This window comes from Oryza sativa, chromosome 3 (assembly GCF_034140825.1).
Source record: "Oryza sativa Japonica Group chromosome 3, ASM3414082v1".
Taxonomy (NCBI): domain Eukaryota; kingdom Viridiplantae; phylum Streptophyta; class Magnoliopsida; order Poales; family Poaceae; genus Oryza; species Oryza sativa.
In genome coordinates, this window is record NC_089037.1 from 6,145,719 (window position 1) to 6,170,585 (window position 24,867).

The 24,867-nt window shown below is 46.2% G+C and overlaps 4 protein-coding genes and 1 long non-coding RNA gene across 7 annotated transcripts; 2 read left to right on the top strand and 3 right to left on the bottom strand.

Moving 5' to 3' along the window:
• Nucleotides 1-882: 882 nt before the first annotated feature.
• On the bottom strand, nucleotides 883-2,142 carry LOC4332064 (zinc finger protein 8). Its single transcript, XM_015775808.3, has one exon. It carries the CDS (start codon nucleotides 1,908-1,910, stop codon nucleotides 1,017-1,019), a length of 894 nt encoding a protein of 297 aa, XP_015631294.1. The 5' UTR covers nucleotides 1,911-2,142; the 3' UTR covers nucleotides 883-1,016.
• Nucleotides 2,143-3,359: 1,217 nt separating this feature from the next.
• Nucleotides 3,360-4,834, top strand: LOC136355891 (uncharacterized). Its single transcript, XR_010740441.1, has 4 exons — nucleotides 3,360-3,554; nucleotides 3,705-3,862; nucleotides 4,087-4,278; nucleotides 4,375-4,834. It is a non-coding gene; the product is annotated as an uncharacterized lncRNA (long non-coding RNA).
• A 12,249-nt stretch (nucleotides 4,835-17,083) lies between these two features.
• On the top strand, nucleotides 17,084-20,530 carry LOC4332065 (pentatricopeptide repeat-containing protein At1g09900). Of its 3 annotated transcripts, none has more exons than XM_015772858.3 (4): nucleotides 17,084-18,868; nucleotides 18,945-19,235; nucleotides 19,325-19,402; nucleotides 19,950-20,530. In XM_015772858.3, exon 1 carries the CDS (start codon nucleotides 17,161-17,163, stop codon nucleotides 18,760-18,762), a length of 1,602 nt encoding a protein of 533 aa, XP_015628344.1. In that variant the 5' UTR covers nucleotides 17,084-17,160; the 3' UTR covers nucleotides 18,763-18,868; nucleotides 18,945-19,235; nucleotides 19,325-19,402; nucleotides 19,950-20,530. The 3 variants fall into 3 exon arrangements, with proteins under 3 accessions (XP_015628344.1, XP_015628345.1, XP_015628343.1); XM_015772859.3 differs by having other exon boundaries at nucleotides 18,945-19,045; XM_015772857.3 differs by having other exon boundaries at nucleotides 18,945-19,402.
• LOC4332066 (putative pentatricopeptide repeat-containing protein At3g13770, mitochondrial) lies at nucleotides 20,260-21,963 on the bottom strand. Its single transcript, XM_015772860.3, has one exon. The coding sequence runs from the start codon at nucleotides 21,935-21,937 to the stop codon at nucleotides 20,759-20,761; it is 1,179 nt and encodes a 392-aa protein (XP_015628346.1). The 5' UTR covers nucleotides 21,938-21,963; the 3' UTR covers nucleotides 20,260-20,758.
• A 759-nt stretch (nucleotides 21,964-22,722) lies between these two features.
• Nucleotides 22,723-24,286, bottom strand: LOC4332067 (uncharacterized). Its single transcript, XM_015774626.3, has one exon. The coding sequence runs from the start codon at nucleotides 24,141-24,143 to the stop codon at nucleotides 23,091-23,093; it is 1,053 nt and encodes a 350-aa protein (XP_015630112.1). The 5' UTR covers nucleotides 24,144-24,286; the 3' UTR covers nucleotides 22,723-23,090.
• Nucleotides 24,287-24,867: the final 581 nt, after the last annotated feature.

The window sequence follows — 24,867 nt, forward strand, 5'->3', positions numbered from 1 at the left end:
GGCAAAAGAACTCATATTTAAAACAGCAGGCGATGCTATCTTTCTTTAGGACAGGTTATTTAAACTATATAGTTCAGCTTTCAGGTAGAGTCAACAGTGTACGCCGTCAACTTCCTCAAGTCAACTGATATATGATATTGATTTTCTTTTTTTATGATTTCGAGTCGTACTTTAGCTATACGTTCGAGCAGCTTTCTTTATCATGCATCTGCAGTTGTGCATATACCTGACCCTAGCGACATGCGAAAGCTACACATAAAGCTACAGCCTCATTGCATACAAGCAGCAGCAGTTGCTAGAACTGTTGCCCATAGGTACGCACGTACAGAGGATTAAAAAAAACAAAAAACTCTGCACCCGCTTCAGAAAGAATTTTACAGTGTCTATATCCTTCATGTTTTTTAGCGTGTGCATACGTACAGGCCGGCCCTGCAAGCTGCAGCAGTTTACTGGGCCGCATGAAAAGTATATGCATTATGATTTTTTTTTTCAATTGTTGAAAAAGTATTGTGCACTTTCAGCTTACTTATATGTGACCGATTCCGTGAAAAATATGATCAGTTAAAATCTTACTCTTTTATTGTCCCTGGTGCTTTTGCAATCCGAAATTGAAATTGGTTAATGCATGCAGTTGTAATTTCTGTTCTCTTTCATCGTAGGAATTAATATGCACATTTATTGTCTAGAAACAGCATGAAACCTGACTGTTCCTCAACTAACTACTTAGTAAACATTTTCAAATGCATAGGCGTTTTGTATTGGACGTAATTTATGATAATTCAAACCCTAACAATGTACCCAAATTATTTTGTCATGTGTATATATGCACATTAACAAAAGGATCAAAGTTTGGCAAATGGAATTCTTTTGCACGTGTCAGGAGAAAAAAAAAAGGCGCACGATTCATCTGAATTTAGTAAAGGGCAATCTCATTCCCAGGCAAGGAAGAAAAGGTAGCGAGAAATCAGTTATTGTACGTAGTAATCCGCTAAAACCAACAGAAGAAAAAAGAACAATTATAGGTGCAAATCTAAGCTCACGCCCTCAGCTGCGGTGGTCGCCGGCGGCTGCTCACAAGCGAACTGACCTTGCGGAGACAGCAGCAAAGAGGAAGAAGCTGTCTGGGACGCCACAAGAGAAGCTGAAGCTCTTGGCTCGTCTCCTCGGAACACGGACGACGTCGACACCGCGACCGGCCGCCGCTCTCCGGCCAGCAGCGGCGGCGCCGCCATCGGGCCCGGCCTCCAGAGCCCCGCCGGCAGCGGGCTCCCGTTGATCGGCTGGGTGACCGATCCGATCCCGCTATAGAACTGAGGGCCAATTGAGGAGATACCGCCGCCGCCGCCGCTCATCGTCGGCCACGACGGGTGTTGATACAATGCCGCCACCGTGGGGCCTGCCAAGCCGAAGCGGTGATGATGCTGCGGGTAGCCGAGCAGCTGGTGGTGGTGGTGGTGGTGGTGCGCGCCGCTGGCCGCCGCGGCGGCAGCGGCCATCGCGGTCTGCATCTGCACCCGCTTCGCGTGCTGCCGCTCCCGCTTGTGCGCGTTCTGGTGGCCCCCGAGCGCCTGCGACGTCGGGAAGTGCCTGCAGCAGTAGTGGCACTCGAACTTGCGGCTGCTGTCGGCGGCCGCGGCAATGGCGGCAGCGGCAGCGCCATGCGTGGACGCCGCGGCGGCGGCGGTGGAGACGACGACGGATTCCTTGGAGGCTTTGCCGTCAGGCGACGACGACGCGTGCGGGACGTCGATGCCGAAGAGGCGGATGGCGGAGTTGTTGGGGCTCTCCCTGGGCGCCGGAGCCGGCCGCAGGAACGGCAACTCGGAGAAGGACGCGACGTTGGCGAAGTCATGCGGCGGCTGATCCCGTACGCTCGCTGCTCCACCACCTCCTTCGCCGCCGCTGCCCATGCACCCGGCCAGGTACACAGAATTTCTCGAGCTAGCTAGCCAGTTCTTGCAACAAATTAATCAACTAGCTAGGCAATATAATGTCACGGCTGGGTTTACGTTTCTCTCGTCCCTGACCAGCAGAGAGGAATGGAAGGAGGGTGGAACTATGAAGGGAGAAGGGAGGGAGGGAATAGAAAGAGCAGAAAGCACTGGCAGGAGTGCCAAATGTATACGAGTGATAGGTTTTGCATGCTGAGGCAAATGGGGCACTGATGGAGCAGGATAATTGTCACCATACTACTACTCCCTCCGTTTCGAAATGTTTGACGCCGTTGACTTTTTAGTATGTGTTTGACCGTTCGTCTTATTTAAAAAAGATAAGTAATTATTTATTCTTTTCATATCATTTGATTCATCGTTAAATAAACTTTCATGTACACATATAGTTTTACATATTTTACAAATTTTTTTAATAAGACGAACTGTCAAACATTTGCTAAAAAGTCAACGGTGTCAAACATTTTGAAACGGAGGGAGTACTACATTGTGGGTTAGTTATTAGGAGAGGGAGGGTAGGGCCAGCAGGGAGGGGGTGTAGAAAAGAGATGTGTGGATATATACATCATCGTCCATGGTGGTAAATTCTTGAGTGGAAGAGGGGCTGGGAAACCCATAGTACACATTAAGCTCTGGCAAGTAGTCCTGCACTAGGAGGCTTTTGGGCTCTCACATAACAACCAAGTACCTGTCTCTGAGGGTAGCAAAGGTCATCTCATCTCTTCTCTTCTCTCCTCTTCTCTCTCTCTCCACATTCTTCTGCTCATCTCTCTCTCTCTTTTTTTTCTTCTTTGCTTTCTTCATTTCTCTGGCTTTGATGCATGTGTGAGCATCAGTGAATACGTGACAAGCTCTGAGCGTGGGCCTGTCGACGCTATATAGCTATGTGTGGGGGGTGGTACTGGCTGTTTTATGGAGGCTCTTTATTGCTGTTGGCTTCTTTACATCTGGAGCTGCAGGCTTGTGTTTGGAAGTGGTCCTGCGTACAGATCTAGTTGTAGCCTTGTGGCTACACTGGCTGCCTGCGTGACTGCCTTCCATCGATCGATCTCCAAACAGGCCAGTGCAGGCCGTCTTAGCTTCTCATCCTACTATTTGATTTCCCTTTTCTTAAGCTATACCTTATATGGGAACATCCTAAAATATCTGTTCTCTCTGCAGCACCTCTGCTACTATTCATCTGAAAGTTGCAACAAGCTGCTTAATTAACCATTTTATTAATTAATTTCAGCTTGCTCATCATCACCTATCTTATATATTTGCTTGATTCCAGCCAGCTGATCGATCATCAATTGATGCAACAAGATAGTAGTAATAACTAGGTTCATCATTCTAGGATCTGCTTTGTTCTTTTGCTATGATCAAGCTACTCATCAGTGCTCACTTTGTTTTTTGTCCCTATGGTTAAAGCGAGGCTCGTCAGCTGAAGTAGCGGACTACACATGCATGCAAATGCTTTGCAGGTGCCTGGCCTTACAGGAGGAAGAAAAGAATGTTCCACTTTGCTAAACTACGCCTGCATAAGCATCCATCATGACTGACGGAAACGACGAGAATCGAGAGGGATATAATCGAGTGCCATGTGTTTCATGTTTCCACCAGTGGGTACGGTTATTTTCTCTTGCTTTGCTTGAACACGCAATTTGCCTAGATCTTGCAACCAAGAATATATATATACATATATTCCCAAACTATATATATGGCTAAACTAATGGCATGAAACATAAATATGAGAACTACAATTTATATGTCCAGATATGATGATAAAGGATTTTCATGGCGGAGAAAGGCAGATCGCTGTTTCTCTCGCCGGCCGGCTGGTCACCTTACTGCCTTCATGGCGATTAATTGGAGTTCTGCTATGCAATTCTGCATGCATCAATGTCCGTTACTGCTGCTATATATATCGAAAGGTGTGCTACTTACTTAACATCCTTTGTTTAATTTTTGTGATGTATATAATAACCTTTGTTGAAACATCAATTAGGTAAGTACTTTTCTCATCTTTTCCATGCCATGCCTTTGAGGAGATCGTTTGTAGCTTTCCAAGGATAGGGAATAGTCGGCAGCAGCAGCTGGGGACGAAGCCCCAGATCGAGATTGCATGATTGCATTGATTGGTCAGTTTTTTCAGCAGTGACTACACTGTCGTCACACAAATCATAATGTGGCATCATCACAATTCTAGTTTGATCTGGAGTTGAAGCCTGAAAAATGAAGCGTAAGCTTGCAGTGAATTGAAGTTACTCATCATGGTCGTTCAAAGATATTATGGGGGCTACGCTTGTTACGGCATGCAAGGAGGTACATATACACCACCTATGTGTAGGTACGTCGTACATATATATATGCCTTCTTATTTGTGTGAAAATTTTAAAGCTGCTCACAGTATGGTGGTGATGAATCTGGATCAATATTTGTGCAGGTAGAAATTCAGATCCAGAGCTTAGCAGCGGAGCGGCACCATCCAGATATATATTCATTATATTCTGCGGAGACTGAGATCGAAGTTGTGCTAGGTACGTTGTACTAATGGCTACAAGCTAGTCGTACTAAATGATTCGGACAGAAAGAATTGTCGCTAATCGATTGATTAGGGCTCTCTTGACCCGAACCAAAAACATACAAATCCTAGTGGTTGGTTACAGGTCTAGATCTCACCAGCACTTGATCTCAATAGCTACTTGTGCTAATCAGAAAGGGACCTTCCTGCCATTCCCAGGGAAAATGCCACCATCCTTGTCCTCCGGAGAAACCTGCTGCTTTGCAACAGGTTGGGACCATACATATGAAAGAGAGAAGAGAGAGAGGGGAAAAATAAATCCTTGTCAGTTTTGTTAGTAGTCCAATGGAGCAAGTTTATTAAAAGACTTCTGCTTGTGCAATTTGCTCATTCCAGCTCCTCACTTTCTGTTGGGAATTGTTGCACATCATTCCTCTCATTCACAACGGATTCCCATGCATGCATACGCATGTGCCCAGTAGGGAGGTGGTACTGACTTTTAACTGCGTTACGCCTTAGATATGTTCCTACCAAAACAGCAACTTGATCATTTAACTCATGGGGCCTCCAGTATATAATTACACGTACACTGCTCAACAACTAAGTGTGTGAATATCCCACAAGGCATTTATGTTTGCACATAGTAGTTAATTTCTCTCAGTAAAGTGAAACTGTTAGTTTTGACTGTTCGGTCTGATATATCCAACTGTCTAAAACTCTGCAAGGAAATAAATCTGCAGTGTTGTAGTAAAAACGAGTAGATGAGACATAGAAGTTACTGGAAATCTAAAGTAAATTTTACAAAACTACGAATACTCTATCCAAGCTAAAATTATCGACTTATGCCCGTTTAAATTCAATGAAGATGAAGATTAAGTACATAGGACACGAAAAATAAGAAAGAAATTAACGCTTGATTAATTAAGTTTTAATTATTCTAAACTTGAAAAATAGATTTATCTGATATTCTAAAGCAACTTTTATATAAAAATTTTCACATGAAAATGCATTGTTAAGTTGTTTGAGAAGTCTGCTAACAGAAACCGAGGTAAGATTTGCATCTTAATCAGAAAAAATGGGCCATAGGTTTAGAGCTATAATTCATCATACATATTAATTATAGAGGTTTCATCCTAATTCTGATGGAACTTTGAAAGTACTCGTCTGTAGCTTTGTGATGAAGTCAATAGAAAAGATGTAGTAGTTTTATGGTATTGTTGTTTAAATATGTACTAGTTTTATGATATTGTATCGTAATAGATTTGATACTAGATCCTTATATGATACAATGATTCGAATCAAAGAATTTACGTAAGAATTTCATATGGTTGAAATCCTATAGGATTTTTTTCCTATGTAGCCCTTTGATTCAAAGGATTAGAGTTTTCGAAATACTATAAAATTCTATGAAATGGCTCGTTGCATCTTGGTTTTGGAGGAAATTTAGCAAGAGGTCCAACCTCTTGGAAAAATTCCTTTGAGTGTCTCTCTCATTTGATTTATATGTTTTTCCTACGGTCCAATCAAACGATTATTTCTTTTTTTTTGCAATAATTTGTTTTACACTTACGTACCTGTAGGGGTGAAAACGGATCGGATTCGGACGGATATTAGTCATACCATATCCTATACCATATTTTTTAATCGGATTCGGAGGCGGTGCGGATAATGTGCGGATGCGGATGCGGAGCGGATTATTTCGGATGTCGGAAATGGTGCGGACTCGGCTCGGAAACGGATGAAAATAATCGGATGTGATATTTATATACAATCGATATAACATCTTATCATCTATGCAATGAGCAACAATGAGGTACCAATATCACAATTCACATGACTCATGAAAGCACCGATCACATCATAATATAATGTCAAGTTAACATTGACTTGTCTTATGTCCAGAAGCATGTAATCGACACATACAGTATTGACATCACGATATATCGCATTCACATAACACGCAAGACATAAAAGTTCCACAAATGTTAGAAAAAACAGTATCACGTAAGACATAGAAGTTCCACACGTAAGTCAGGGCGTCAGGTGGCGGCGTGGGAGGACTGGAAGAAGAGAAGTCTCGATGAAAAAATTGGTTGACGTGACGTCGTTTGAGTCATGAACTGAACTCCTGGATAGATTGATGAATAAGGTGGACATGGATGGACTGAATCTTTACACGATGAAAATGCTCGTGTCAAATGGGCCAAATTGAGTGGTTATATGGGCTGTGAAATTCGGATAATCCGCCAAAACGTTTATCGGATAATCCGCTTAAAATAGCGGATAATCCGTATCCGCCGAATATTATCGATACCATATCCGCATCCGGACGGATATCTAAAGACCCTTACCATATCCTCACTTCGGACGGATTCGGAACGGATCGGATCGGATCGGATAATATCCGCTCCGTTTTCACCCCTACGTACCTGTTAGAATCCGGTGTTTTTTCTATTTCTTCTTTTTTTTTCATTTCTACGATTTAAAGGGACCATAGTTCTGTAGTTTTTTGGTGTGGTTTTAATAAAGTATATTTAGTTTTACGAAATTCACTCCATAACTAGCGTTACCGCCCTTGCATTTTATTCCGTGAGCATATACATAGGATTGAAGCCAATAATCAAGTGATATTATGGACATTTTGGCATAATAAACATGGTACTATGTATTAAAATGCATGTTTGTACAGTCAGTTCCCAAAAATTATCAACGGCGGTATCATGATTTTTGCTAAATGTGGAGCAAGCACCTTTTGATCAACTGCGAATGCTATATAGAGTTTGATTGTTGCTAGATGCTCCCATGATGAACCCTATGTTAATTTTACCGGGCAGTGGCCAACCTTTGTGTACGAAGCTGGTGATCATTTAAACTGAGAACGGTGGTTGCTTGCTTTACTGATGCAATGCCTGACTCGTAGGCAATTATTCCTCCTCTTGTAACGGTACACACCCTCTTTATTCTGCTCTCTCTCTGCAGTTCCCATCCACCTTCTCAGGCCAGAGTTACGATCCTCTCCTGTAATGCATGTGCAGTAAGTGCCACTGACATTTGGACCGGAATAGATGAGACCCACACGTCAGTGAAACGTACTGCAGGTGCAGTACAGCAGTGGATTTGCATCCCTCATGCCATAGCTCGTGAGAGACGGACACCATCCTACTTGGTTCAGGCAACAGCTGCACCTGCACTTCACTGCAACCCTTATCTCTCTCTTTCTTTCTCTCTGCTGTGACTGCGACATGGTCGATCAAGGTACTTTGCCTGTAGCCCCCATCAAACCCCACATCCACATGATAAGGTGCTAGCCGTGTGCCCACCTGTCCTAATTATCGGGGTAATTTTTTTCTCTTTTCAAATTCATATATATCTTGGTAGTACTGGACTAGAATATTTTAGGAAAGGGAAAATTGCTAATATCTCACAAATTTGAGATGCATACTCAGATAGATTTGCCATAAAGTTAAAGTGTATTTGCAGATTTACCATAAGGTCTAGAGGTGGATACCCCTCTCATTTAACCACATTGTCTCTTGAATTACCAAACTACCATTTTTCTCTTCCCTGTCTTTTTCCTTCGTCTCCATGGCTTCTCATCTTCAACTTTGATCATCGTCACACCACAACCAGTTCTATCGCAGCCCTTGTGCACTGGCCTTTGATGCTCACTTGCTCTATAGCTGCTTGCCCATCATCATAATTGCTCACACGTCATCACCGCAGTTCTGTACATAGCTACTCATGTAATGTTGTTGCACTACTCATTGGTGTTCCTCCGCCTCCACTAGCCAGTGTGTGATCATCTTTTATTACCACTATATCTCGTAGCCACTATCCCTCACCAGCGCTCTACTCGCAGTGCATGTTATTTCTTCATCAGAATAGAGAAGAGGTACGAAAATAAAGAAGAGTGAGGAAGGAGGTGGGGATAAACTTGTCATTTCATGTTAGTGTGGCAAAAGGATACGGTATCCATATACACTTTATGGCAGTTTGGCAAAGCCACTCAACAATATGGAGTGTGCACCCTAACTTTTGTGGCATACTAGTATGATTTAGCATTGAACCTCCATAAAGAAAACGACTCCTAAGTTAAATGGTCTAACACTTTTCTACGATTAATATGTAAGAGATGATAGCATGCAGTAATTTAGTTGGATTATAGTAGATCAAATATTACCTCTAGATCGATCCACATCCATTCCTACTGTTTACAGTGTAAGGGTGTAAATGGGTTGACCCACCAACAAACAAATAGATAATACACGGGTTAACCCACTTAATTAATATATATAAATCAATCCACATGCATGTTGACCCACTAATGTTCCTTGACAGTTGACAGGGCTTGCCCATTTGCATCGTTCTCAGTTGATGTACTCGTACTTGATTTACTAGAGTTAAATCAAACTAGCTACTAGATTGGAGATATCTTGGTTGAGAGTTGAGACTTGAGAGTTCCAACTTCCAATTCGCCCGGCTGGCGGCTTGGCCCCCATATTCCACAAGTTGGGAACAAACATAACGACATTAACTATGCAGCTAATGTACGACGCGACGTTGTTGATGCATTAATGCAACCTTGGCCCGACCGTCGTCCATGGATCGATCGAACAATTAATTGATCTATCGTCGTCGACTGTCCAATTAAATCGGCCAAGTACTACGCGTACCCCGTTTAACTATTCAGTTTTCATCATTACGCAGTACGTGTAATTGGCTCCCATAACAATCCGCGTGCTAATCCCACATACTCCACAGTAGTAGCCGCCTAGCGCTAGCTAGCCCTTCCCCTCTCCCTGCAATGCAGCCGCGCGTACGTCACTAATAGAAAAGACATTTTGCCCGATGTAGGGGTCTTATTTTCACAGGCGGATATGACCCTTAGAGCCAAATGACCGCCTATAAAAATATAAATTGGGGTGAAATTTGATGTCCGCCTACGAAAATATTCGCAGGCGGATCACCTAAGCGGCGCTTGCGAAAATAATTTTCACAGGCGGAGCACTTAAGAGGCGATAGTGAAAATCATTTTCGCAGGCGCCGCTTAAGTGATCCGCCTGCGAAAATAGACTTGAATATAAATACACGCGCGCGGCAATTTTTTCTAAGTCCTCAGTCCTCCCCTCCACACCTCTCCTCCTCACCTCTCCTCACCAGCGGCCCCTCCCCTCCCCTCTCCTCCTCCCCCCTCCCCTCACTTCAACTCTCCCCGGCGGCAGCTCCCGGCGGCGGCGGCGAAGGGCGGCAGCGGCGAGGAGGCGAGGCGGCGTGTCCGAGGAGGGCGACGGAGGAGGGCGGCGGCGGCTCCCCTCCCCCCTTCCTCCCAGATCTGGCCGGAGGAGGGAGGGGGGAGGCCGGCGGCGGCGACGACGGCGCGGGCCGGGCGGCGACGACAACGGCACGGGCCGGGCGGCAGCGGCGCGGACCGGGCGGCGGCGGCGGCTCCCCTCCCTCGCTCTCTCCTAGATCTGACCGGAGGTGGGAGGGAGGAGGCCGGCGGCGGCGCCGACGGCGTGGAGCGGCGACGGCGCGGGCTAGGCGGCGGCGGCGGCTCCCCTCCCCCCTCCCTCCCAGATCTGGCCGGAGGAGGGAAGGGGGAGGCCAGCGACGGCGCCGACGGCGTGGAACGGCGGCGGCAGCGGCTCCCGGCGCAGGCCGGCGATTTTTTTTGTTCGATTCTTCTATTTTCGCAGGCGGGCCGTTGCCCCGACTGCGAAGATGGATGATTTTCGCAGTCGTTGTGGTGGAGGCGGACCTCTCTCCCGCCTGTGAAAATTAATTTTGTCCGCCTGCAAAAATGCTTTTTCTAGTAGTGCGTCGTTCTCCCCCTCAAAATGCACGAGAGAACGCACACGCGCATGCACGGACATGACATGAGACATCTACCGGAGGTGTCACCTAACTAAGGCTGTCTTTAGATCCAGAGGCAAAAAGTTTTGGTGTGTTACATCGGATATACGGACACAGTACATATTTAAAGTATTAAACGTAAACTAATAATAAAACAAATTACAAATTTCGCATATAAACTGCGATACGAATTTATTAAGCCTAATTAATTCATCATTAGCAAATATTTATTGTAGCACCACATTATCATATCATGAAACAATTAAGCTTAAAAGATCCGTCTCACAATTTACACGTAATCTGTGTAATTAGTTTTGTTTTGTCTATATTTAATACTATATTCATGTATCCAAATATTCGATGTGACAGGGTGAAAAAATTTTCCAGGCGATCTACCCAGGCCCTAACTGCAGCGACGTGGCTGCAGGCGATCGATACGTGGCCTTCTCGTCGCATGTTCGTTGCGGCTGCGCTTGCGCAGCCTCCCCACGTACGCGCGCGCGGCCGCAAACGATCGGGTGATGGATCGATCGATCTCGCGGTTAGCTAGCTGCTAGCTAGCGGTGCGAAATCCGCATGCGATGCATATGCACGCATTGTGTAAGGGGGACCCTATAACTGCTGGCTGCTGCTGCTGCTGCTGCGTATGACCCCATCCATGCATCGATCCATCAATGCGTGGGCGGGCGCGGGGGTAGTACGCGTCCGAATTGATCCCCCGTCACAGGCTTTGGGCGCTGCGGCCGATGGGCACGGCGTTATAGGCTTGTCGGGGTCGAGATCTCGAAACTTTCTTTCATCTCCTTCACTAGCTACCCCCCTTCCCTCCCTGCAGGACCACACACACCATCTCCTCTACTCCCTCCGTTCAACCGAACCGTGCCCATCGCCGTGTCGTCGTAGCTATTTTCTTCATAAAAAAATCAACACAGAATAATAAAGAATATAAACATTATCCAGATTTATTATCTTAAAATATATTACGTCTTATTTTAGATTATTTTTTAAACGGAGGGAGTAGCATGCAGACCGACCGTGCAGCTGCAGGAGGGGGAGCGTGGCCGTACTATATACCATACCACGGCTTGGCTGCTCCATGCATGCGTATAGTCCGGGCACTGTTCGAGACGACTGTTTGTGGTAGCAGCAGCAGGTGGCCGGCAAAGATCGAGCTGTGTATCTGCTTGCTCGCATGCATGCAACCATGTTATAGCTCGCTCTCTGAGCCTCTGACGAACATGCATGCTCCATATAAATGGAGTGTGTGGTAGTCTGGTAGAGCTATTGCTGCAGACTGCAGAGAGGTTTTTTCCAGCATGTGGGAATACTATACCTAAACTTTGTCGTTTCTCTTAACCTGTCTAACCCAATATAAATAATTTTAGTATATTAATTATCACATCAATCAATTATAATTCAAATTTCTTCCAATCTTATCCCTCGACTATCCATCAAGCAACAACTACTCCCTCGACAAAGGGTAGTCCAAATTCATTATCCTAGATTGAGTTTTTTTGGACGGAGGAAATAGTATTTTCTTCGTCCCAAAATATCATAACATAGGATAAGATTTGATCCATTCTATGATAATAAAACTGGACGGAGCCTAAGATGGGTTAAATCTTATCCTAACTATATTGTGAATATTTTAGGATAAATGTGATAACTAGTATTTAATAGGGACATCCTACCATTTTATCTAATTAAAAATAATCTCTTATATTATGGAATGAGTTCAGTAGAGTAGGTACGAGACGTGGGTCGCAACAGGTACAGGTTGTATGTACGTGCGGAGGCGTGTAGATATGTTGCGCGTCGTCATGTTGTCAGGTGGTAACTGCGGTACTGCCGTGTACTACGTGGTAGTGTATAGTGTAAGTAGTACGTATGCTACTGCATATGTACAGTGTGTCACAGTGTGCTTGGTGCTTATACGAGTTCGTTCACACATAATACTCCAAGCTATAGCTAATAGCTAGCTTGCATGTGGCCGGTGTGGCCATTACTCGCTACGGCCGGCTTACCTCTGTATGTGATGTGTAGTACAGTCATGTGTACGTACATTATAGATCGAGCTCGACGTACGTACGCATGTACAATCGAGTCCTCTACTGAATGTACACGTACGTCTTGTCGGTTTACCCCTCTACACATACGTATACGTACGTACGTACCTGGCCGTCTGTCGAGATCATTAATTAATTAATCGTCACCGTCAGATAACTGTAGAAAAAGGAGGGAAAAAAGGGGGGGGCAAAGGACGCCATCGATTGACACGGCAGTTTTACGGTTTCCCCATCGGCCGATTGGTTAGTTGAGATCGATCGATGGAGAGGGGTGCATGACTGGACAGAACGACGAAAATATACATATATATAGCCAATAATTTGAGCTAGCTAGCGCTAGCTAGCCATGTGTATGTGCATATAGTATTTGGCACGGCTGGCTAAGGGTGTGTAGTCCGTGTCACATCGAATGTTTGACGCTAATTTAGAGTATTAAACATAGACTAATAAAAAACTAATTTCATAAATGAAAGCTAATCTGCGAGACGAACTTTTTAAGCCTAATTAATCCATAATTATGAAAAGTTTACTGTAGCATCACATTGTCAAATCATGGTGTAATTAGACTCAAAAGATTCGTCTCGCGAATTAGTCCAAGGTTATAGAATAGGTTTTATAATTAATGTATGTTTAATACTCTAAATTAGTGTATAAACATCCGATGTGACAGGGACTTAAAATAAGTCCCTGTTTCGCAAGCAGGCCCTAAGCTCTCTCGGGCCCTCCATGGCTTGATCGATGTACTGGCTGGCTCACTGACGACGATCTCGAAACTGACATGATGTTGTATGTCAAGTACTACTATACCGCGCTACAGTATATAGGCTGTGTTTAGATCTAAAATTTGGATCCAAACTTCAATTCTTTTTCATCACATCAACTTGTTATACACACAACTTTTCAGTCACATCATCTCTAATTTCAACCAAAATTTAAAATTTGCGCTGCCATACTAGAGTAGCTCTCGCTAGCTGGAAAAGCCGGCACGCCGAGCTGTATCTATCCTCTCCGATCCGCGCCAGCGTACGGTCGGTCGGGTCGCCACTCTGTACTAGTCTCGCCTGCTATACGTGCAGTGCAGAGGACGCTCGATCTCGCTCTCCGCCTGCAGGCATGGCGTCCGACCAGGAATAGACGTGGTCATTTCGTGATCTCACTTTCTTTAAGTATAGTTCTCTCTTCATGAATACTAGTACTCCGTAATTCTCGGTTTTGATAAGGTAGATCGTCTTTTTCTTTATTACACGGAAGACGTACATCGCATTCACGTACACATCTATAAAGTGTATCTTTAACACAAAAAATGACTCCTTCACATAGACATTACTCTGTAATCAAGATCAAAACAGATACTACTCCAGATCTTAGTGTAAGTGAGGTTAAATATATTAGAAAATATTGTCGCTCAAGTTTTCCTTTTTCTTAGAATCAAACCTGACATTTACATTTGACGGCGGAGTATACATTACAGTTGAGATTTCGTTATACGAGAGTGAATCAACGCTCACCTGAGGTGCAATCATCTCGATTGTCGACCTATGGGTTTTACCGGTTTACCACCTACTACTCACAAGCTTTATAGTAGTAAATCGTACTACTCCTAGCTGGTACACGCGGACACGGACATGGACACGTACGTAACTGACCGGCGGCAAAACCGCAGCTGCGAAGGTTGTCGGTATCCCGATTCGTATCTTAGTATTTTACGATACTATGATCATACTAAGCCGAAACGATACTGATCCCATCTAGTATCTTAATTTTCATAGTATCTCGATCCTACTATTCATTACTACACGATCATACAAAATCTTAGGTGATATCCCGATTCTACGATCCCTACGATACTACAAAATATTATTTTAAATAACATAGTTTAAAAATAATGTAACTAAATATGCTCAAATTTATATAAAAATCAGTTAAATATATCAAAACCAACGTGGTTTCTCTTGATAAATGTCTCTATTTACATGATATATATCATTACTACATTTTTCTTATACAGAATGGCTATATATAATTAATATAAATATTAATTAAACTTAAAAAAGAAAATCTCATAGTATCCCGATACTACGATACGATCCTACGATACGATATTACTTTGAGCAGAACTATGCTAGTATCGTGATCCTAGCAACCTTGGCAGCTGCGCGAGCAGATGGCCGCGCCGCGGCGCTTGGCGTGTCGTTGGTCCACCGCTCGCGGCATCAGCAGATGACCGCGCCGCTTGGCATCGTTGGTCCTCCGCGCGCGGCATCCGTCTGAGCGCGCCGCGGCCGGTCCGGTCCGTTCGTTGGGTGCAAAATTCCGTGGACCATGCAAAAGCATGGCCGCGTCCCGGCCCGACCGAGAGCGAGAGCTCGGGCGATTCGGCGTGGCGGTCGTACGGTGTACGTGTACATGTTGGCGCGCGCGTTGCGCTTAGCTCGTGAGAGATCGCGCGAGTGCGCCTGTTAGTTTTTCAGTTGGCATTTAGCTGTCGCGATAGGGAAAGATGCAGGCCTGGCCGGGGAGCTGTTCATGGAACAGTGCGGTTTCTGCAACGTGATTGTTGATTGGCATATGCACCCGGCCTGTGGCTGTACTGTGTGTGTGTTCTGGTTCCATTCACCGACCAACAGCAATCACGTTCTATCGTCAGTGCAGTGCATGCGTACCTCCCTTCTTTTTAATTGGACAACACGCATATGCATTTGTAAACGGAGAAAAAGGTTCTACGGAGATTAATTATGACTTTATGACCATGTGACTGGGAACAGGAGTTTTGAGTTAACCATTTTCTTTTTCTCGATCGGCAGAGATCGGTGTATCTTTTTCTATATATACGAGCGTTAGGGAGCGCATTTATATACTCCATTTTTTAGAGCGGTAAAATAAAATCTTATACTACATATTTTTTTAAAATATATAATATGAAGTGTTTGTACTTTTGCCCGTGGGCCGTGGCTCGTGGGATTGGAAACCTCAAAGGGATCGATCACGCAACATGGTACTTCACTATCTGAAACTAAATCGTTCCGTCCTCGAAACCAGGTCATATATACGACACGATCGATCCTACTAAAATCCGATCATAGGGTGTGTTTAGTTCTAAAGTTTTTTTTCTAAACTTTTAACTTTCCATCACATCAAACCTTTCATACACACACAACTTTTCAGTCACATCGTCTCCAATTTCAACCAAATTTTAAACTTTGGCCAATCTAAACACACCCATAGTTGAGCCAGCCCTTGAGCTGACACCTGCACGGGCTATCGCTTCCCTTGGGTGAGCCACCTCACCATGTTATTATCGGAACAGTATGTGAGTGTTGCTCTGGTGTCCTCTATTTAATTTAATTTGGTTGCATTGGCTGAGCCGGCTGTGTTCATTCCTATATGTTCCCAACTCCTCTCTTATTATCCACGTGCACGTTTTTAAAACTGCTAAACGGTACGCGTTTTATAAAAAGTTTATATAAGAAAGTTGCTTTAAAAAAATATATTAATCCCTTTTTAATTTTTTTTATAGCTAATACCTAATTAATCACATGATAATCTATCGTTTCGTTTTCCGTGCGGAGGGGAGGGGTTCCCAACCCCTCAAAAAAACATAGCCATATGCCCTTTTCCTCAACTACCTTATCTTTTCTTCCCATTGTAAAACACGTGTATTTTGCTAGCTTAAAATATATTAGTAAGCTTCAACGAACGTGTCAAATAGTCATTTTTTGCAATTAATATGTTTATAAGATATATAAAAGTATAACAACATGAAATTGTTTTTGCACGAATTATTATTTTTATATCAAAATTATTCACGATTTTAAAATTTGACTGCTTGTATTAGGTTGGGCCCGGAAGAAATAGGGCCGAGTATATTTCAAACACGCCTTGCTAAAAAGAACAAGCCTAGCAAATTAAGTCTAAGGTCCCTTTTGAATCCAGGCTGACATCCTCAAGGAATAAGTCTATTTTGCTTTCTCAACTCTTGCTCTTGAGTGAATCGCCTCCCTCAACCGCAAACCGGGTATAACATCTCCTACATCTTCGAAAACCAAAGCAAATTAAGTCACTCGGTTGTTTAGATAGTGGTTTCGTCCTACATGAAGCTCATGGGACGCACAGATGTGCATAGCGGTTATGTCTTCGTTGCTGCAGTAACTAGAGATGGCGAAGCAGGCGGAGGAGCTACGAGTCTAATACGGTGTGCTCTACTTCAACTGGCAACAACAATAGCAGCAAGCAGGCAACAGCGGCGGTGTCGGTGCAGCAACTCCCAATGGCATTGCACGCCTAGGAGGACGCCAGCCGGCTGTGTATGGGGGAGGAGCTCTCCGGTCGCGGTCTCGAAGTCGAAACTCCCACTGGCCGCTGGCTTCCACCGCCCAGTATGCGCGAGAGAGAACGAGAAAAGAGAAAGGTGAGTTAAAAAGAAAAAGAGATTAGGACTAACATGTGGGTTGTTTTTTTTTTACTGACATGTCGGTCCCATGAGTGCCATGTAGGACAAAAATGCTATCCAAACAGCCGATGGACTCGATCTGCTCCAGTTTTCGAAGATATAGGAGACGTTATATCTGCTACTGTGGTTGTGGGAGGTGATTCAATCAGGGGCAAAAGGTGAGGTACCCAGAGTAGACTTGTTCCAATACTCAAAACTCGCAAGCCATCTCGGCCCACAAACAATAGAGCGGCCCCAGTTCGAGACGCCATCCCAAAACCCCTCCAAAGTCAAAAACCCCCACGGCCAGCCAAACACCGGCGCTCCCCACACCCCCGCCGCCGCCGGCCGCCGCCGCCTATGCCCTTCCGCCCCACGCTCCCCCGCCGGTGCTCCCACGACCCCAAGCTCTCCTCCTTCCTCTCCGCCCTCGCCTCCCTCACCGCCTCCCCCTCTTCCTCCTCCTCCTCCCCTTTGCCGCCCGCCGGCTCGGTGCCCGCCTCCCCCACCCCCGCCGCCTACAACGCCCTCATGTCCGCCTACTCCCGCGCCGGCCGCCACGGCGAGGTCCTCCGCCTCTTCCGCTCCCTGCCCTTCGCCCCCACGGCGCCGCTCTTCACCACGCTCATCTCCTCCCTCGCCGCCTCAGGGCGGCCCCTCGCCGCGCGCGCCGCCTTCGCCTCGCTCCTCAAGTCCGGCGTCCCGCCCACCGCCTCCGCCTTCACCGCGCTGCTCAGGTCGTCGAGCGACGCGCTCGACTTCGTGGACAGCGTGTTCCGCGCCATGGAGGCCCTGGGCTGCTCCCCGGATGCCGCCGTCTACAACTGGGTCATCTCGATGCTCTGCGACTTCCAGCTGGTGCAGGAGGCCCTGGGGTTCCTCGACCACATGCTCGAGAACGGACCGCGACCCACCGCTCGCTCCTTCACAGCGATTCTACGTGCTTACTGCGAGCAGGGAAGGTTCTTCGACGCAGGGAGATTAGTCGATACGATGATCCAGAACGGTTGCCCACCGGATGTAGTATCATACACCGTGCTCATTGAGGGGCTCTGCCGTGTTGGGGAATTCAGCACGGTGGAAATGATCTTAGGTGAAAGTGAGTCGCAAGGGTGGATGCCAACTGCTGTTACATATAATATTTACATGTCTGGCTTGTGCAGGATGGGGTTCTTGGATGAGGCATTTCGTCAAGTAGATATCATGCGCGGCAGAGGGCTGTCCGTGACAGCTGAGACAGTGCATATTCTCTTCGATTGTTTGTGCCGAAATGCAATGTTTTCAGAAGCAGTGTGCTTGCTGGAACATAGTGAAGAGCTGGGCTGGGATGTTGATGTGTTTTGCTATAACACTCTGATGAGTAGGCTTTGTGACGTTGATGATTTTGCCAGGGTCTTGAAGCTGCTGGTTGATCTGTTGAAGAAGGGCATTGGACCAGATAAGTTTAGTTTTACCATTGCAATTCGGAGCCTCTGCCGAGCTGGGAAACTTCGGCTGGCAAAGTGCCTTATAGAAAATAAGGGGATTAAGTATGATGTTGTGGCTTTCAATACCTTGATTCATGGGTTCTGCATAGCTGGGGATTTAGACAGGGTTCAGCAAACTCGTACAGATATGATCAATAGGGATGTTATTCCAAATAATTTTACTGATGCAATGCTGATTGATAGTTTATGTAAAGAGCGAAAGTTTGGCGAGGCAAAAAGATTTGTTCTTGACTCTTTGGTAAATGGTTTGGTGCCTGATCATCTTATTCGTCTGAATAATTGGTTGGTAAAAGCAAAAAAAATGACACTGTTACTGAAGTTACTCTATGAAATACGCTGTAAAGGAATTGTGGTAGATACTTCCATTATCAGTCCATTGGTTAGGGTATTTTGCTGGGAGGGGTACTGTCGGCGTGACAATTTCTATCAAATTTCACCTATACTTGACATTATAGTAACATATGTCGAGCAGTAATGGAGCGCAGAGCAGTGTGATTATGTGAAACTCATTTTGGTTTTATTCTCTGCTAAGCAAACAATGGTTGACAATTGCTACATCAGAGATAATCATCTTTCATCAGGTCAGTTGGTGCCAGAAAATATATTATCTATAATATTAATGTCTTCACAAGATATTAATCTTTGTTAGGTTTTCAGGGGAGGAATAGCTGAGTTTGAACAAATGACACTTAGATTTGAGGAGTCCATTCGAAGCTATCAAGTTTAAATGTGCTTTTAGATAAATAATGGACAGAGAGGTATGCTTTTTTTTGGGGGGGCTTGTTCTGTATTTACTCCCACAAGGGCAATCCCTATGCTGAAATCATTGTATTATACCACCTCTGTTTTTTTGTGAAAGAAAATCATTGTTGTACTAGATATTTTTGGAGATGACATGTCCTTTTGTTGTAATTTTGACTCTTCAATAGAAACTTCAATAAGCCCCAGGTTCTTTTTAGAAAAACCGAATCTGACTTTCTTTTGTTTATTAATGGTGACAATCACCTAATGGTCTGAAATGCCCTTCCCTTGAATAGGAGCCAGTGGTGACAAGTCATGGGTATGGCTAATATGCTGGAAGGTGCACTTGTTGACATTATAAGTTCTCAACCAAGGTATTGTTCTCCCGATAGTCAGTTACATCAAATGTAAATTGTTCTGTGACATTATCATCAGTTAAATAGGTAGGAAATTTTGGAATTTGTGTGATATTAGAAGTAGCTATCACACTGAATTTGTTTTAAAGAACACTTAATAAATAAAATATCCAAATGAACATGAAGACGTGTGGTTTCTGGAAAAATGTTCTGCTAATGTTGTACCTCATGATTGTGACTCCCCAACCCAAGGTTGAGGACAAGACTAGTACAGTACATCCAAAGTTTAAACTGTAAACTCAAGTACTATGGAAATACTAGACTACTCTTCACATTTCATCTTTTACTTCAATCAGTAATCAAAAGCAGAAAGTTGGTGCATCACTTCCTCTACCACCTTATCAAATACTTAATATGTGATATTGGAGGGATCTCAATGTCACTTAACTTCAACAAGAGAAAGCTATAATAATGTTGTGTACGTAACTGTTTGAATTGTTGAACATTGCTGATACATTCTTGGATCAAACTATCAAGCTCATCATTGTGGTGCTTCCTATTATAGGTCTCTTCTGCATATACATATGAATGCAACCTTGGAAATGAAGGGTGGTCACGCATTTGTCAAGTGTACTCATCTGATAAGATGTCTGAGAGCATGTCTAGTATGAACACATTTGTTCATTCAACTTTGGATCATCGATGTGAATTTATCATTTTAGCCGAGTAACAGGACCATCTTCGTTTTCATTTGGGGTGTGGAAGGCTGGAAGCTGCTAGGGGCGCATCAACCTACTTAGATTTGCCTACCCATTTGGATGATGATAAATCACATGGGCTACACAATATACATTCGGTGTGCCCTACTTGGAAAGTGATGTGCTGTTAGAATGAGAATGGCATAGGCATACTGTAATTAGCATAAGAGTTTGTTGGATGGACCTTGTAACTCCTGTCTCCTAAGTTCCCTGAGATGGCACTGTAATAGTAACTAGCACTTCTGAGTCGTGTGTGGAGCTCTCAGACCTAACTTATTTGCTAGTAGATGAGTAGAGACACAGAACTGCTTAGTGCTACTGTTTACTGCCTGAAACACAGTTCATTCTTCTGGTCAATTCAATAGGGAAATGTTGATACTTCACACCAGCAATTTTTTTTGAACGAACATTTTTTTTTGAACGAACCACACCAGCAATTCATGTGTTTGACTGTTGGACACGGCATCTTCTGCAGCTTGTAACTAAAATCTCCTCTTGAATTGTTTACCTGCAAATGTTTTTCTTTTACACGAGTGTAATTTCGGTCTAGCTATATCAACGACTCATATTATAAGTTAACAAGGATCTGAATGTTTGGTGGTGATGCAGGGTGTTGCTATACTTCAATCCAGGTACAAGCGGCTTCCTTTTCAATCCTTCTTTCGGCCATCCTCTCCCGGACAGCACACGCATCCTCCCACCTCCCTGCATCGGCGAGCGACTTGGACACGACAGCGTATGTGCCTCCTCCGGCGTCCACTTCTCCGTCGAGGAACAACTCCGGCAGCCGCTCGCCGGCGACACCGGCAACGCCGTTCGATACGGCATAGGAGCAGTAAACTCCCAGCGCCTTCTCGGCGTCGTATTCCGCTGGCATCTGCCTGAAGATCTCTCCAGCTCTGTCAAGCTGCCCGGCTCGGCCGCAGGCGTCGAGCACGCACGTGTAGTGCTCTCGCCGCGGCGAGATCCCGTACACCCTCGCCATGGCGCCCAAGAACAGCAGCGCCTGGTCCACCCGCCCGGCGTGGCAGCAGGCGGTGAGCAGCGCCAAGAACACGGCGCCGTCCGGCCGGACCCCGCGCCGGAGCATCAGGGAGAAGAGCTGCAGCGCCTCCCTGCACCGGCCGTGCACGGCCATGGCCCGCGTGATGGTGCCCCAGGAAACCATGTCCGTCTCCGGGAGCTCGACGAACACCTTGAACGCCAGCCAGGCGTCCCCGCACTTGGCGTAGGCGTCGATCAGCGCGTTGCCTACGACCAGCTCGCCTCCGAGACCTTGCTTCACGGCGTACGAGTGCAACAGCTTGCAGCTGACCAGAGAGCCGGAGGTGGCCACGGCGTGCAGAGCGCTGACCACGGTGGCGTCGTTCGGCGCGGCGTCGCCGTCGGAGAGCATCCCCCGGAACATCGCGACGGCGTCCTGAGGGCTGCCGTTCCTCGCGAGGCCCCACACCATCGTGGTCCAGGCGAACACGTCCCTCTCCGGCATTTCGTCGAACAGCCTGCGCGCACTGGCGAGGGCGCCGCACTTGGCGTACACGTCCAGCACGGCGTTGTCCACGATCGGGTTGGCGCCGTGGCCGCCCCCGCGCCTGAGCCAGAGCCCGTGGATCGCCCGGCCCAGGGCGAGGTCCCCCAGCCTTGCGCACGCCGGGAGGACGCTCGCGAGCGTGAGCGCGTTCGGCGCCGCGTCCATCCTGGCGAACGCCGCCACCGCCTCCGCCGCGCGCCCGCTCCTCGCCAGCGCCGAGATGCGCTTCGTCCACTGCACCACGTCTCCCGAGGAACGGATCATTCATGACAGACTAACAGTTTCGCACCGCGTAGCGAGTCGAGTTTGCACTCTAAATAGTTTGTGACAGGATGAGAGATGGACGCGGCTCTCACGAGCAAACTTTTCCTTTTTTTGTTGGAGGGAACTAATAATGCAAATCTTAATTTATTTGTTGGAATGGGCTAATAATACTTCTTTTTAACTTTGTAAAGCTACAATAAATATAGTGCAATTTTGCAGAGCTTAATAGAGGCCATGGCCCTGCTCAGCCCCAGCAATCAACCATTGTTCATGTACCATGTTATCTGTACACAGCTCCCAAATACTATATGAGTATTTAGATTCAGGGGTGTAAAGTTTTAGCGTGCCACATCGGATATTATATAGGGTGTCGCATAGGATGTTCGGGCACTAATAAAAAAACTAATTATACAGAATCAGTCAGTAAACAGCTGGACGAATTTATTAAGCTGAATTAATCCGTCATTAGCAAATGTTTACTGTAGCACTACATTGTTAAATCATAGAGCAATTAGACTTAAAAAAATATGTCTCGCAAATTAGTTGCAATATGTGTAATTAGTTATTTTCTTAGCCTATATTTCATACTTCATGCAGATGTTCAAACGTTCGATGTAATATGGTGTAAATTCTTTGTGTGGGAACTAAACAGGGCTTATATGGATTGCTAAAAGGCAATGTATTAAATCTCCCGCTATATTTTTGAAACTAAACCGACAGGAGAGCTGCTAATGATATTTTCAATAAGCAGGAGACGGGTTACAAGAAAAGAAAAAACAACCACCGGCTGGTTGAACAGTTACACAACACACGTCAGAACTCACTAACAGCTAAAACCACCGACGGAGCCCAATGTTGGATGTCGTTACCACTATAGCTATACTCTATACGCCTATGCCACTATCTGAGAATATAATTATTTGAGAAGTGTTTAACTATTTTTTTCTCATGTACAATTTGGTCGTTATAGTCTATTTAATCTACTATTAACTATTTGAGAAAGCCGTTTGCTAAATGTTTCGGTCAGTGATTTAAAACACCAAAAGTCATTCACTTGTAATTTATGCAATCAGATTATAGGGAAAAATTGCACCAGCCATAATTAACCGTGTACGTTCTGCATAAACACATAGAGGAGGGCATATATATCTATCTATCTTATGGCGGAGCAGGTGTAGCCGCTGGCGTCGATGGCGTTGTTCCGCCGCGGCGTCCTCCTGAGGCGCACGACGCACTGGGCGTCGTGGCGGTAGCTCAGCCTCACCAGGCTCCCCACCATCCTGTACCGAGACCGCGCCCTCACCGTGACGGCGAGCGGCAGCCCGCCGCCGGACTCGAGCAGGTCCTGCATGCCGCGCCCCGCCGCGTACATCGGCTTCCCCTCCGCCGCCACGAACAGCCTCACCGTCCTCTTGCCCCGCGCCCCGACGTCGTAGGAGGACCCCTCCTCCTCCACCCCCTGCGAGGTGGCGAAGGTGAAGCGGCCGAACGACATGTCGAGGCGCGGCGGGCGGACGTGCAGGGTGAACACCCTGGAGTGGTTGTCGACGGCCATGGCGACGGTGAGGTTGCAGCTGAGGAAGCTGGTGATCACGCCCGAGCCGTCCAGGCCTTCGCCGAGGCTGAACTGCTGGATCTTGCCGACCTTGAAGGTGACGCCGGGGTCGCGGGGCTTGGTGGCGACGAAGAAGACGAGCAGCGCGAACGCCACGCTGACGGCCACCCTCCACGCCACCTGGAACACGATGCAGCAGCAGGGGGCGTCCGGGTCCAGCTTCACGTACCTCCACGCCCCGCTCCTCGCACCCTCGCTGTCGTCCTCCTCCTCCTCGTCGACGCCGCCGCCTGACCGCCCCGACAGCACCTGCCGGCCCCGGTGGCCGCCGCCGGCAGGCAGCTTCTTGTCGGCGGCGAGGAAGGAGTTGTTGGAGCCGCGGGAGGAGGAGTAGCGGGACAGGGTGAGGCGGGACGCCTCCTGGTCGACGTCGTTGTCGTGCGCGGTGGCGTCGTCGACTACGCGGGAGTGGCGCGGGGCGGCGAACGCGGCGTCGGGGAACGGGGAGAGGATGATCGCCGTGGACTCCGACGCCGGGTGGCTGAGCGTGTGCGACGCGGCGGAGGGGCTCTGCACGTAGTAGGCGCACGGGGAAGGGTGGAACAGAGGAAGCTCTTGCTCGTCCGCGCCGATGCCCGTGCCGCCTGCCATGTCGCCGTCGCCGATCGAAGCCTGGTGGAAGGCCGGAGCTAGAATTTCGCGTCGCTTTGCACGTCAAAATGTGATCGATCGCTTATATAATAGGACAGTTAAGCTCACGTTTTTAAATGGGGACTACCTATTGATTTTTCAATAGGTTTGGAGCTTCAAATCTTGTAGAATTTTCAACGAATGAATACAATTCATTTAAAATGAAATAAAAAAGGACATATATGTCAACAATCGTAATTAAAGAAACAACAGCTGTAAAAATTTATTTTAGTGCATTAACTAATGAGCGTAACTGTATGTTAAATATATAAGAACATAAATCTTGATACAAAATTGAGGAGAAGTCATCAAACATGATGGGTTATTCAGTTTGATGCCAATTTTAACCATACCAATTTTGCCAAAGTTGCTAAAAAGTGCATACATTTAGTTTGTTGTCAAACTTTGGTAACAGGGCCCTCAATTTTCAGGGGGGCCCTAGGCCCAAAACTTCAACACTAGATATACAACTCAATAAGTAAATTGGTAGCCTAACTAGTCCCGAAAATCTGTTATTTTTCTTGTCGTTTGGGCTTCGATTATGCCTTTGCCGGTTCGCACAGTTGCGCCGGTTCGCAATCTTGAATCGCCCCCCACTGTGGACCTTGCCAATCACAACGAACAAGACTAGTAAATGACGCCTCACCTGTTTCTCTTGTGCGGTCGTGCCGCCTGACGCCTGCCG